The 15549-nt window shown below is 43.1% G+C and overlaps 1 protein-coding gene and 1 long non-coding RNA gene across 2 annotated transcripts in view; both read right to left on the bottom strand.

The window, feature by feature from the left end:
• Positions 1-863: 863 nt before the first annotated feature.
• LOC138366242 (uncharacterized) overlaps positions 864-15549 on the bottom strand; it is a 137605-nt gene continuing 122919 nt past the window's right edge. The window contains exon 2 of the long non-coding RNA XR_011229112.1: positions 864-7785. This is a non-coding gene — a long non-coding RNA (uncharacterized lncRNA). The remainder of the gene's footprint in view (positions 7786-15549) is intronic.
• The window catches only part of LOC123757595 (E3 ubiquitin-protein ligase MARCHF5), a 28473-nt gene continuing 13787 nt past the window's right edge, over positions 864-15549 (bottom strand). Inside the window, exon 7 of the mRNA XM_045741374.2 lies at positions 864-14739. Within this exon, the coding sequence (XP_045597330.1) occupies positions 14488-14739 (252 nt within the window). The 3' untranslated portion in view covers positions 864-14487. The remainder of the gene's footprint in view (positions 14740-15549) is intronic.

Raw genomic sequence — 15549 nt, forward strand, 5'->3', positions numbered from 1 at the left:
TGTACTTAATATTCTCATAGCAGTCCTAAGTGCCTTGTCCCCATCTCTACATGGTTCAGAAGGAAGACTAAGCTGATGCTGGCATTTAATAGCATATTCTTTGAGCTCAAACTGACCTCACCAATGCAAGATAACTAGGCAAGTGTCCACCTGAAAGTGACCCAATGACACAGGTATTGGTTTGGATGGGATTAAACAATGCAAACACAACATCCAGTGTCTTTTAGGTGTCTGTATTGGCAAATCGTCAGAACAAGTAATGTTATGGCAGACACCAAAATATTAAGGCCACATAGCAGGGAAAACCTCATGGAATGTAGCAGCAGTTGCGGGAAATGTGAGCTCGACGGCGAGAACATTGCCTTGGACTTCCTAGGATGGAGGGGGTACAAAAGACACTGTAGTAACCATCAAGGATTGAGTCGCCCCAGGTGATGCGGTAGTCACCATTTGGGACTCTGGTCGACCCTGCCAAGGAAGAGTCTAGGGAAGGGAGATGATCAGAAGGGGGTTGCCAAAGACTATTCCTGGTTAGGGCCCGCCAGAGCTATGATGTTCAATCTTCCCTCACAATCTACCCTGGGAACTTAGTTGCCCACTCTACAAGTCTGAGGAGCAGAAATACATGCAGAAGATTGGGCCTCGGTAAGCTGCAATGACCTATGGTGAGGTGCTTCACCTCAGTTATATATTTTGCTCCAGTCATACTGTATTCACTTAACCCTGTTAACATTGTCAACGGCAGAGTATAATGAAATGCATCTCTTATTAAGCCATAATAAAACTGCAAAATTAACTTTTGGGGAGTTAATTTTCCATCTTCCTTCTCAAGTGAAGAACAAAGTGAGAAACAAAAATTCATACTAGATTCATTGATCTGTTATTATTATATTATGTTATAATAACTTGTTACTATTTACATTTTATTTAACATAGCTGTTAGTCAAATATGAGACTATGCTCAGTCAGTAATTCTTGTAACACATTAATATATTGTACCTGGAGTCCATACCTACCTTTAACAAAAAACTAAACTAATTTCATTACCAAAGATTTATGTTTCCACATTAAAGATAATAACATTCATATTGATTATATATTTTAAGAGATAATACAGTGTTCAAGTCCTGTGTATACACATTTGCAATGATAAGCATATTGCAATAATCTGTTAAATAATAAATTAAGAAATCTGATAACCAAGAGCAGTTTATTCCTGCATTTACCTTGGACTAAAAAAAATGCCTTTTTAAATATACCGTATTCTTAACACTCGTACTGAAAAAACACACACACACAGGTCCTAGGTTCGATCCCGGCCACCGGCAAGAAACGATGGGCAGAGTTTCTTTCACTCTAAGCCCCTGTTACCTAGCAGTAAATAGGTACCTGGGAGTTAGTCAGCTGTCACAGGCTGCTTTCTGGGGTGTGTGTGTGGGGGTGGGGGAAATAGTAGTAGTAGAAACAGTTGAGAGGCAGGCCGAAAGAGCAGAGCTCAACCCCCGCAAGCACAACTAGGTAAATACAGAGTATGCAGCTCCAGCCTAGAGTCCATACCTAGTTAAACACAAGACAGAGAAGATTCAGAGGTATGCCACCAGACAAGTCATGTATGACAACCAACAGGTATGAGCTACAAGGAAAGGCTACAGGAGCTAAACATCACATCCCTGGAAGTCGGAGAGTAAGAGAAGACATGATCACCACCTACAAAATTCTCAGGGGAACTGACAGAGTGGACAAAGACAAACTGTTTGCACGAGTGGAACATGAACAAGGGGACACAGGTGGAAACGTAGTACCCAAATGAGCGAAAGAGACATTAGAAAGAATTTTTTTCAGTGTCAGAGTAGTTAACAGATGGAATGCATTAGTCAGTGATGGGGTGGAGGCTGACTCCTAACACAGTTTAAAATGTAGATTTGATAGAGCCTAATAGGCTCAAGAATCTGTACGACAGTTGAGAGGTGGTACCAAAGAACCAAAGTTCAACCTCTAAAAGCACAACTAGGTGAGTACATATACATAATATTATATATATATATATATATATATATACCTGTATATAAAATATATATATATATATATACACCTGTACAGTCCTTGTTTCAAACTGGAGCAGTGTCAGTTGTTTTTGTTATACATGTGTATGTATGTACTGTATAACAAAAATTGCCAATTCTTGGCTTAAGCACATTGAATCCAGGTTACAATGGGTTACAACTTCTTGGGTCACATTGAACCCAGGCCATATCAAACCCAGGGGATACTGTGAACCTAGAGTCACATTGACATACTCTGTACACTTTTTACAATAAGCTTGGCTTGGTGTTCATGGTGTTAACCGTCCATCAAGCAAGAAGGTCACATCTGATGGGTATTCATGTTCTGGAAGTCTTATGCACAAATAAAATGGAATAATGAATCATACAAAAATTCTTTGTGAATGTAATGCACGTTTCCTCCTCATATAAAAGCCTCAGCATTTTGTTACCATCACATTATGCACACTTACCAGAGTTCAAACATTATTGATGCTCTGTTCAACCTACACACCTGCTCCACACAACTGACACCTCCAGTTCTGAAACAAAATACCTGCAAAATTAATATGTAAGAACTTAGAAGTTCATACTAAAATATTTTAGTTCCTTGTGGATATCATGATTTCCAGCATAATTTTTGACATGCAAATTCCTACATAATCATTACATTACTGACCTAAATACATAACAAAAATGCATGGCAGCACTAAATTCCAAAGCCTCATATTAGTGACTGATCCCATCACAAATGTACACATTTACTCAAAGATTTTGCATGGTACTTGATCAAGAATTGCAAATGTTACCTTGGGTAGGTTATGAAATGAGTTTCCTCAACAGAAAAAAAATACATCACAATGGTAATTAAAATGTCCATGAGAAGATAAGAAACAACTTACAATGAACAGAAGGTAAGCGTAATATAATAATGCATGACAACACTAATAGGGCTCCAGTACAAATGAATATACTGGAAACCAATGCAAAAATTTAAGGTACTTTCTTAATATGTACTGTAATTTAAATATGTTAAGTACTTTTATTATTTTGGTTAAGAAAACAACTGGGTTTGATTTGTATTATATAAAATTACCTTCAATATACATGGCTCCAGGGTGCTCCAAGCTGCTGACAAATGTAGAGGAGAATGCGGAGAACAATGAACCATAACCCATAAGTAATGAAGCCCTTTTGGCGGTACAGAAGCTCATGGTTCATAATTGGCTCTAAAGCAGCTGAAGATTCAGCCTAGAGTAAATTTGAGGATGAAAAAAATAACTTCCGATAAATAGCACCTAAATGAAAAGCCGCAGAATTTTATTAGGAAACTCTTCATTTGAAGATTACTACTTCGTGGTAAAGTGCGGTTGCATACATTGGACCCTGAGGTGCAATACCAGTAGGTTGAAATTCTGAATGTCTGTATGAAAAGCATTATGAGCTTCTGAAGATTCTCATTCATCTGAAGACACACTAGGATACATTAGTATTATGTTAAGCTATGTTGGGATTTAGGCTAAGTGCTAGAACCGGTTAGGTTCTTCAACTCTTATGTGTTTGCGTATCATGCGCGTGTGTGTGTAATTACCCAAGTGTAGTTACAGGATGAGAGCCACGCTTGTGGTGGATCTTGTGCCTGTAAGACCAAGCAATGACTCTTGGATCCAGCCTTTCTAGCCGCCAGTTGTTTATAGCAATGACTCCTGTCGTATTTCCCATTCATATATAGTTTTAAAATTATGAAGAGGGTTTGTTCTGTTTGTATTCAGTGTGAACATTTCGTCTATTCCCCCCCCCCCCCTTTTTGTTTCCACCCCATTGCCGTTGTGAGGGGGGGGGGGGGACTTGGTGGGCGGCTGTCGGCATGTGATGCTCCATGGGACAGCATGTTCTCTGTCCTTTTGAAGCCTTATGCTCCTGCTGCTGTCTTCACTAATTTTTGCTGGTTGTTTTTCCTCTTCCTCATGTTTCTTTTTTTTCTCCCCCCCCCCCCTTTCTTCTCCTCTATGATTTTTCCTTACTGCCATTCTTGAATATTCTTTCCAATGTGTTCCATTTTGATGGCGGGTATTTGGGGATGCACGCACACTCGCCCGTAGAACTCTGGTACAGGTACCTGACGTTGTCGAGCGAAGGAACACTTACAGTATTGTCAAACTTTGCCTTTGTTGCCGAGCCCAATCTCAACAGACTGATGATTCTTAAGGTGACAATTGCAGGGTGTATATCCATGCTGCACACCTGGGGTGCATCTTGTCGGGTGTCCTATCCTCCAATTGTGGCTCCATGGTGGGTATGGAGGTTTATTCGTGGACAAAATTTTATACCCGTTCGTTTTTATGCCGATAACTGACCCTCATTTAACTTCTCAGACTCATAGGGTAGATGACCAGGTCCCCGAGTCAAACTGCGAGGGAAGGCTAGGCTCTGTAGCTCCCACTACATTGGGCCCAGACCAAGCTGCTTCTCTGACTCACTCTGCTCCCCTCCCACCTCTGTGGCAAGGTTGAGCCCCAAGCCAACAGTGGTGACCACCTCATCACTGGAAGTGGCTTCATCTCTTGTTGTAACTGCACTTTTTACCCTCCCCCCCTTACTAGGGGTACTCGGCGCCATCACCTTCACACTCGCACATGCATAATTCTCTCCTGATATAATACATTCCAAGATTTGTTTGGTCCTGCTAAGTGGACTAAGTATTTTGATCTCAGCCATGTTGATCTTACACATCCTGATGCCGATTCATCCATAAACACCTAGTTGATTCAGTGGATACATTTGTCACTTTTAACCCCACCCGTACTGGTACATGTTTTGTTGCAGCCCCTTCTCAGGAAGCAGCTGACCACTTGGCTTCGTTATCCTGCATTGGGGAGACTCGTGTCTGGATCTCAAAAAATGCCCAGTTAAATGCCAGCATTGGCACAGTTATTCTCCCACACCATGTTGCGACTGGTGATAGGGAACTGAAAGACTACCCAGAGGATATTAAATATATCCTCGAGGCCACAGGCATTACCTACCTCCAGATTGATACGTTCACTCGACCATCTCGTAGTTATCGTCGTCAGCCTCTTCGCATTGTGAAGACCACTTTTGATAGTAGGTCCCTTCCATCTTCCATAATTCTTGCTGGTGCCAAATGTTCCGTTCAGGAGTGCATCCCCTCTCCAACAGGTGCTGAAGATTTGGGCATGGTCCCTTCAGGCACACAAGTGAGATCTCTCTATGTCCCTTGTGTGTGGAGATTCAGGTCATTTTAAGACAGAGTGCTCTTCTTCCCAAGCTCACTGCGTCAATTGCAGTGATGTACACCCTGCCTTTGCCCGCGCATGTGTACACTATAGCTTTGAGGAAGTCATCTTCAATTTGAAACATCGCGATCGTTTAACTTTTCCTGAGACAAGACGCCAGGTTCGCTGTCTTCCCTCTTTCTCTGGCATGTCTTATGTTTGTGTGTTGCGTTCCACTTCTCGCCCTCTCCCACTTTCTCAGTTTTTCAACCGCTTCCAGGCCTTGGACCCTGACACCACCACCATCACACCACCTGCTCCTTTGTGTTTTGGGCCTGAGGGTCTTCTCGTAGTTCTCTGTCTGGTGTTTCCTTCCTTCCCAGTCTTCCCTCTCTCCTGGGCCCTCTTTCCTTTCTCACCCCAATCCTCTTTCTCGGCCCTGTCTTTTGAGCCTTCACGATGTCTGTGTCCAGACCATTCTCCATCCTCCTTCCGGTAATCTTCGTGTTGACTGCTCCCATTCTCCTTCTCCTGTTGAGACTGTAGAAGCTGTTGCCCAGAATCAGAGAAAATAGACCACACACAACTTACAAATTATGTGGAAAGGAATTACAGAACTCTAATAAAGAACGAGACCTAGCTAGGGGTGGTTTTAGATAGTAAGCTGTCACCAGAGGAACACAAAGAACATTGTGAGAGGAGCGTATATGCCGCTTTCCAACTTCAGACTCGCTTTAAATTATTTGGATGGTGAAATACTAAAGAAACTGTTCATGACTTTTGTGAGACCAAAATTGGAATATGCAGCAGTTGTATGGTGCCCAAATCTCAAGAAGACATTAAATAAACTGGAAAAGGTGCAATGGCATGCTACAAAACTGCTTCTGGAACTTAAAAAAAGAGTTACAAGGAGAGACTGAAGGCATTAAACATGCCAAAACGAGAAGATAGAAGAAAAAAAAAGAGGAGATATGATCACCGCTTACAAAATACTAACAGGAATCGACCAATTGACAAAAAGGAATTCCTGAAATGAGCAAATTAAAAAACAAGAGGACACAGATTCAAGCTAAAGAAGCAAAGGTGCTGAAAAAATATTAGAAAGTTTTCTTTTGCAGAGTGGTAGATGGTTGGAAGATGGTGGAGGCCAAAACCGTCATAGTTTCAAAATGGTATATGACAAAGAGTACTCGGAAGACGGAACACCTCGAACATAGCTCTCATCCTGTAATTACATTTAGGTAATTACACACACACAAACCAAACCTGTCTCCTGATGCCCACATCAAAAGAATAACATCAGTGGCATATGCAAGACTGGCTAACATCAGAACTGCCTTCAGGAATCCTTCAGAATTGCTTGTGTAAGGAATCCTTCAGAACCTTGTATACCACATATGTAAGACCAATCCTGGAGTATGCAGCCCCCAGCATGGAGCCCATACCTTGTCAAGCACAAGACAAAGCTGGAAAAAGTTCAGAGGTATGCCACTAGGCTAGTCTCATAAATAAGAGGCACGAGTTACAAGGAAAGGCTACGTGAACTGCACCTCACGTCGCTGGAAGACAGGAGAGCTCAGGGAGACATGATCACCACATACAAAATTCTCAGGGAAACTGACATGGTAGACCAGGATGGATTATTTAACATGAGAGGTACACACATAAAGGGACACAAGTGGAAGCGAAGTACTCAAATGAGCCACATAGACATCAGAAAGAACTTTTTTAGTGTCGGTAGTTAGTAAATGGAATGCACTAGGAAGTGATGTGGTGGATGGAGGCTGACTCCATACACAGTTTTAAAAGAAAATATGATAGAGCTTGAGAAGCTCAGGAATCTGTACACCAGTAGATTGACTGTTGAGAGGTGGGACGAAAGAGCCGAAGCTCAACCCCCTACAAGCACAACTAGGCAAGTACACATATCTCCAGAATGTAGCCTGTAGCAGCTGTCTAACATCCCAGGTAAGTATTTACTGCTAGGTGAACAGTCCATCAAGTGAAAGAAAATATGTCCATTTGTTTCTGTTTCGATTGTGCTTGTATGTGTGTGTACGAGTGTGTTGAAGGTGTTGCCTCCAGGAAGCTCCATGAACAGGTAACAGTAAGACCTGCTCCATCAATTGCTTGTCATAACATAGGTAAATACAATAGACATTGCTCTTTCAATGCTCTTTTACATATGTTATGAAAATATTTTGTTGGAGCTGGCTATGATTATCCCTCATAATACAATACAGGTGAAGAGGTATGCCTGGATGGAGCGGTCAAGTTATGAATTCCAAAACGAGCACATTGAACAAACAAACAAAAATTATGGAAGGGATATAGGATCAGAGATGGCCGTCTGCCCCAAATCGAAGTAGTAGAGCACAATATCACCAAACAGTTAAGATGACTTAAAAATATACAATACTTTGGAATTAAAAACTGCTCATAACCTTCCCAAACGGAAGTGTTACAAATTTTAAGTTAAACTTTATGCAAAAATATAAAGAATATATCTATAGGCCTCATAATACATCTAAGTTGTTCTACAATAAATATTTAACACTGTACATCAGTGCTATGTACAGGACAGTTGATCTTACAAATATCAGTGAGACTTGTGTACATTTTGTTCCTAATGTTGAAACACCTGCACACTAAAACCCTTGTAATGGTTCAGACAGCTGTTAGGACGTTAACAACAGCAGATATGATTTCCAATTTTACATCTAAGACAACCTTAAATATTGGAGTCCAAAACTGCATGTTTGTGTGTATTTCTCCCATGGTACATTGCCATCTGTAATGAACACCTCTGTACTTGTTCCTATTTTAAAGAGCTGCTGGGCATCTATGTCCCCTGATAACTATAGATCCATTATCTAAAAACAATATAAAACTAAATCTTTGACTACGTTACGTAAAAATTGACTTTATAGCTAATTGACAACATTAGGCAATTTCTCGGTGGCAAAAACTATTCGGCACAACAATGCACAGCGCAGTTTGGTTCTTAATGCTTCCAAGGAATTTGATGAGGATGAATATACCTAGCTTTTCAGAGAATTGCTAAGCAGAAAAATATGTCCTAGTTGTGAAATAGTGCAATGACCTCTGAAACTTTCTTGCTTAAAAGACCAGCATTGAATGTAATGAACCGTCATTTTCTGGGTGAGCCCCGGAGGCTCCCTGGAGCTATCAGGCTAATATGCGATACATTAGACCAGGGCTTTAGTCAATAGAGTTCTGCCTACCGGGGAACATGAGCCAGAACCTGGCCCCCTCAGAGAGGTGCGCAGGGAGCAATGGCTCTGAAAACCCCGTTATTGGGGGTTTACCTTATCTGCCTTTGGCCGGGGTTAGGCACCCGGAAAAGTAGGCATAACAAAACAGACCTCACAAGGTAACAAAATGCAATTGAAAGCCAAACTGAGAGGTAGAACTCCCTCAATTCCCAAGGAAACAAGCAAACATCACACCACGCCATCACATCGCTCGTCTGCGCAACTCCCCCCCCCACCTCGGGAGGGGGGAGCCCAGACCCACCAACCTCAGTTCGCAGGCTAAGCATCAAAACCAAAACAAAAAGCAAGCAGAGTGAACAAAAGCTCACCCAGAAAATGGTGTTTCATTACATTCAATGCTGGTTTTCGGTGGGGAGTTCCAACAGCTCCATGGAGCTACATAACCAAGGATAAGTAAAAGAGGGACTCGCCCAGGAAGGCCGCAATACACTCCTGAACTCGATGGCGAGACAACTGGCTGCAGCCTGTGGCCCAAAGCAACACATGAATGCCCAGGACCAGGAATGTGAACCACATATCAGGTGGCCAGGACCCTGTATGACCTAAAAAAATCCTCGCGCCCGAATAACAGTTCAAGACATGTTGCTGAAAACGGCAGCCAAAGCAGCAAACTTCCGAACGTCATGGGCACGAGGATAGATCGCAGGCTGGCTAGACTTAATAACCCTGCAGACGACCTGGGAGACACGAGCCCTGGAAAAGGGAACAAGGGGAAAACCGGATCAAACCAAAGCGCATCCCCGGCCACAGAAGCAGAGGCATGCAGGTAACGGCAAAGAACCACAACCGGACACAACAAATGATGCACCCCCAGCCTGACCAACCAAGCATCAATGACCCAAGGACCCCTCTGGAAGGCAGCCATCCCCTTCTTCACCAGAAAAGAAGAAGGTTGCAACTGAGCAAACTAACAACCACGAACAAAGAAGCAGAAACCCCTGTGCCGGAGGAGAGTATGAAGCTCGCCAACCTGAACCCCAGAGGCCAATGCCAACAGAAAGAGAGCCCCGGAAAAGCAAACCTGAACCGAAGGGCCAGCACAAACCGAGGAGGAGATATAGGAGAGCACCCTGACCAAAGACCAGGACGGCTCAGGCAGCGCATGAGCAGACCGGAGGTGAAACAAAGCATGAGAAAGCTTATGGAACGGGGCAGTAGTGACATCCACCCTGAACGCAAGCAAGAGTGGCTCCGCCAGCGCCGCACGATACAAGACGACAGTATTGGGCATTAAGGGACAGTCCTAAAAAGCCAAGAAAGAAAGGACAAAACAACCCGACCAGAAATGGAAGAAAACCTATGAAGAGAGAGAGAAAATGGCAAAAAGAATCCCAGGAAACTTCATACTGTCGCCAAGACGAAGCTCGCAGGTGGGACACCATCAAGCAAGCTACCTGATCATCGTAGAGATGGTGATAAACTTGCATCAAAGAGAAGAGTTGCGAAGAGCGGAGGAGAAAACAGAACCAGCCATGTACCTGACCAGTCCGATCTGCTGGAAGAGGCGGAGCTATGGAAAACGCCCCAGGTTCACTCCCGGGGTCACAACCCAGGTAAGACTCGTGAATATGCGTGGTGCCTGATTCAAGCCAAATGGAATTCAACAAAAGTGGGAAGCCGGATGCCCCACCACAGCAGGGCGCCTGACAGCTGGGTGGACAGCGCTTCGGATTCGTAGTCCTGAGGTTCCGGGTTTGATCCCCGGTGGAGGCGGAGACAAATGGGCAAAAATGTTTCTTTCACCCTGATGCTCCTGTTACCTAGCAGTAAATAGGTACCTGGGAGTTAGACAGCTGCTACGGGCTGCTTCTTGGGGGTGAAGGCCTGGCCGAGGACTGGGCCGCGGGGACACTAAGCCTCGAAATCATCTCAAGTTAACCTGAAGATAACCACAAACCTAACCAATCCCAGAACCCCTGAGGATGGGAACGTGCCAATACGCGCCCCTGAGGTCCAGGGACTCCACCCAGGTACCCGGTTCCAACAGAAGCCTGACCTGAAACAGAGCGGTCATCCGAAAGGAAGGGCAAGGAATCCAGGAGTTCAGACAGGACAAGTCCAGAACAAACTGCAGATCTGCACAGTCTTGTATCGGCACTGGAACAGGCGGGAACCCACCTGAGGGATGTGGACGTGTCGACCACGACAAAGCGCACCCATTCCAAGATGACGCGACAGAGCGCAAGGCAAGAAGCCCGCTCCATTAGCTCCAAAGCCCCCCAAAGGAGGAGCCACCCAACGCCACCAAAGGCTGGAGGACATGACCCGAATGCCCACAAATCGTGGGCCAGGCATGAGCAAACAGAGTGACCCCCCTCCATGTCGTCCCGTCAACCTGCGAAGGGACTGCAGCATTTTTCTCTGGGAAAAAAATAATAGTAAAAAAGCAAGAAGCCGACTTGCGAGCAGAGCGAACACCACCGGAGGAGGCACCGGAACAAAAGCTGCACCAAAGGCCCACCTCGACAAACAGAAGCCGAAGCCCCAGCACGACCACAAAACATGTGCCAAGACCCACAAAGAGCATTCTGCAGGCCAGGAAGACCCCAGAACACCAGAAGTCTGGGGTGTACAGGAGGTAACCAAGAACCCCAAAATGGGCCCAAGAGGAAGAAAACCTCCAAAACGAAACCGAAGAGCCCAAAGGAACCAAGAAACGAACTTGGGGGAAGCCCAAACCACCACATATGCTGGCAGAAATGCACCACAAAAATTAATGGCAAAACATAATTCCCAGATTGAACGCCCAGGTAAACAGCCAAAAACGGACCAAAAACCGAGGGACAGAAGGCGTGGGAGCAAGCAGAGCAAATGGCCAGGTACACCGGGCCCAAAACCCAGGGCCCAGACCCAAACACAGGAAACATAAAACATTGCTCACTGCGTCTCACTGAGGGGACCAGATTCTGGCTTGTGGTCCCCGGTAGACAGAACTCCATTGACTAAAGCCCTGGTCTAATGTATCGCATATTAATCCGATAGCTCCAGGGAGCTGTGGGGCCTCCCCCACAGAAAATGGGGTCAAACAAAGAGCTGGATTTTAGTCCTTTATTATCTGCTGTCTATCTTGATCCACCATTGAAACATTTGAGAGCCAATGGAGCAGGCTGTTGTATGGACAGAACTAATGCTAATGTTTCTTCTATTTATATTAGCATCAAACAAAGAGACCGTGGAAAAAAATATTTTAAATAATGCTGAAAATATAATGTGAAAAATATAATGTAAATACAATCTTATGGTCACTTCTAGCAAATGTACTATAAAGTAACTTTTTAACTCGCTAGACTTTTTTTTCCAGATCATGAACAAAAACTACAAAATAGAGATAATGAAGTAAAATATTTTGAAAAGCATTTGAGTCATACTAGTATTCTCATTTAGACTGCTTGTAAATGTTGTTACTGCCATCAGAAACCTAAAAGGACAAATACCATACTGAATGAATTTGGTCACATTCACACTTTATCCAAAGTAGATATTCAACAAACAATGTCTCAAGTTAGTATGGATTGTGAACTATGAGTCTGCAAAAAAGGTGACTTTGGTAAGGTAAATGATGCGTGGCAAAAATGTTCCCAAACATACTTTAGGTGTCCCTCCTCACACTCATTGTGACTTGCTTCCTGGCCTCATGTCCACACCTTCACATGGCGAAGTAATTCAGAAGCGGATGATATTTTATCCGAAGAAAATCACCCATCCTGCTAACATTACTAGCTCTCATCAGGCCTTCACATCAGTGGGCCAGCCAGAAGCTTAGGGCTCATGCACGAATATCCTGGGAGAGAGGGGGTGGGGAGGCCTCCACTTATTACTGTACATGTAATTACATAATTACTTAGCTAGCTAGAAATATCAACTTGAATGTAAGAAAATACAACTTGAGACTAAGTGATGTGTCTGGTGTAATGATGCAGCAGGACAACAGTAAAATGGGAATGCCCCCCAAGTTGGATACTAGATATTACTAAGGAATTACTGTCACAAACACATTCCATGTAGACAAGCAATTTAAATTTGTTAATCTGATCTCTGTTACTCGATGCGTGTGTTTAAAACGAGCGAGATCTGGGAGCTGATGATATTATGTACAATGTTTTTATAAAGTTTCCTCTATATTTGTGATTCTTTTGCATCTGTGCTCGTGTAATCTAATGTAAATATATGTACAATATATGATCTATGTAATATGAAATAATAAGCTGTTAAAGATATGTTTCTTTTATCAATACACGTCTTACAAGTTATATTTAGTCTTTGTATGGCTTGCCATTTAAATTATGTTATGTTTGGTCAATATCTGTTTTACAACTAACTAAGCTGTGTGTTATGTTCTTTATGGCTGTAGGCTTAGTCAGTCCAGCCAGAATTACAATGATCTGAATACATTTTTTAAGAATAAAGCTTCTAATTCTGAGTAGAGTGCACTGTAATAGTGATACTATACATTGACATCAGTTGTTCAGCAGTGTATCGATATTACATTCACACACAGCTTTCTTAAGCTAGCTCGTGTGTTCATTAGTGTTACTGCAGTGCAGTACATAAACAAAAATAAAGCACCGAGTGTAATGAAATGCCCCTTTCTGGGATACAGCTTAGTAACTTTCCCCAGTTTACCGCTCACAATATGTGGTGGACAAGCAAAATGTTTGCTTGCCCCATTAACGCTTGTGGGAATCAAAACTCAACCCACCACCGTGATCAACCACAGAGAACAGAAAACACTTCAAAAAGTCAACTCGAAAGGAGTTTGCCTCAAAGAACGAATTAAAAATCCCCAGACTGGAACTCTGGTGGAAGTTGATTATTGGGACATCATCAAGGAAGATCATCTCGAAACAAAATTGGCATTCATGCTGTGCAGCTTTAAAACCAAATGACTCCTAAACCGTTCTACCTTTCTACAAGGAACCAGTTCACTTAGCTGTTAAGGAAGGTGAGAGGTCTCGGTAGAAAGCACATGACTTCACTCTTATAGGTAAACGAATGTGAGAAGACTGGGTCACCTCAACCCTTGGCTAGTGCAGCATACCACCTGGTGAAGCTCAGGGTACTTGGCTCAGTGAGGGATAGGTAGTTAAGAGAGATGTTTGGCAATTGGAGATTTCCAAAATATTCTCAAAGGAGAGTTCAGTGTTTGGAGTTTTCTCTTCTCACCAGCTGACCTTCGATCCCTATGACAAACTTCTCACCTACAAAACTGGGGCAAGCAAAACTGGTGCTTGCTCCACATTATGCAGAGTTTGGAGGCAGAAGCCTGTTGTTTTCAATGTTTTCCTATACACCTGTGTGTTTCAAGTTGAAGGCAGCTACCGAGGTGTCACCCAGAAACCACCACAAAGATTATAAATCTGAAAAAGAAACCATGCAAGCACTAAAACACTTGAGCACCCTTACACACTACACTAACAATATCAAGAGCAATTCAGTATTTAATAAAACACAGGTCACAAACATCTAGATATAATACAGAAGAGCTTTTAGTCAGTTTCACCAGATTTGTCCACCCAGGGGAAGATACTTAGGGGGGGGGAATGAGGACAGATTAGGTCACAACTAAACCAGTTGCAGATAGTGTAGTAACCCAGTCATTAAGATAACATGCAGATTTTTCTTTTCAATGTGTATATTTCCAAAACTCTTCCAAAATTCACTTAGAAAGTCATTTCCTTTAGTGCAGTTCAGAAGTTGAGACCAAGTATACAGTATTTACAGAGGTATATTTAACAGTGTAGCCAAATAAGAGGCAATTACAATATAACCAACAGTCACTCTGTATATACAGTATATATTTTTCCACACCTCACATTTAACAAAATAGATTCAGGATAAAACTTGTGAATACAACGAGTTTCCTGAATAAAATCTTTTGAAGAAAATATTATCTAATTAAGTTCTTTGCAAACTTTATTGTTGCTGTTGCAAGAACTGTTGATCAAATTCTTGGTTGGACAAAGACTGAGTGTTCGGCATAGATGGGTTATCGGGAAGTTCCTGCGGCGTAGGGGGTGGGGCCCGAGGAGTGGAGGCTGCCGGAACCTGAGACGTTGACGAATCCTGAGGATAGTCTATAATCTTCCGTCTGCTCTGCATCACGTGCTGCTGCTGTTTGTAATATACCTTGAACAGACCTTTCACCACCAAGAATGATGCACCTCCCTGAAAAAGAAATTGTTGCATAACATAAAGGTCTAGCATCAGGGCATCATGCCACACATCTCTTTTAGGGCGTCCTCATTATTCAATGAATTCATTAAAAAACTGTGAATGATACAAATAACTGGCTAATAAAAACCAACATTTCATTACAATCAATGGCTCTTTATGGTAGTTCTTTGGTGGCTCCCTGTTGCTAGCAACCAAGAAAGCTCCACCCAAATCCAATCACACTGGGCCATTGAGCACTGTAAGCCTATTGGGGACCAGAAGCCAAGACCTGGGCCTCCCCTCTAGAGGCACAGGGCTCTGGGGATTCTAGATTACTTAAACCAAGAAAAACAACCAGAAAAGGCAGAGACAAAGCAGACAAGGGCAAGATAAACACAACACAGAGAATGAAACCCCTGAAACAATCCACCTGATAGGCAGTTTACCCTGTAGTAGCAGCTGTCCACCACCAGGTGGCAGCACGTTCAGCTACTGGATCCATTCAGTAACTCATCAGTCATAGAGTCAGGATAGATGAAACCAAATGGCCCACAAATGACCCACCAGAAAGAGGCATTTTCATTGCATTCAATGCTGGTAGCCCATGTTGCTATCTCACTACGGAGAACAAAACATAATAGGAATTCACCAGGGGCAGAGGAGAGTTAGAAGCCAGTAACCCCCTTAGGAAGGGAATAAATAATGGCCACTCAACTTAACACCACACAAACCTGGCACAGACCAGGAACATTGAAAAGGTATCACACCACTAGCACTGTTAGACTGTCAAATTCCCCATCCCTAAATATCAGCCCAAGACAG

Source organism: Procambarus clarkii, chromosome 19, assembly GCF_040958095.1.
Source record: "Procambarus clarkii isolate CNS0578487 chromosome 19, FALCON_Pclarkii_2.0, whole genome shotgun sequence".
NCBI classification, from domain to species: Eukaryota; Metazoa; Arthropoda; class Malacostraca; order Decapoda; family Cambaridae; genus Procambarus; species Procambarus clarkii.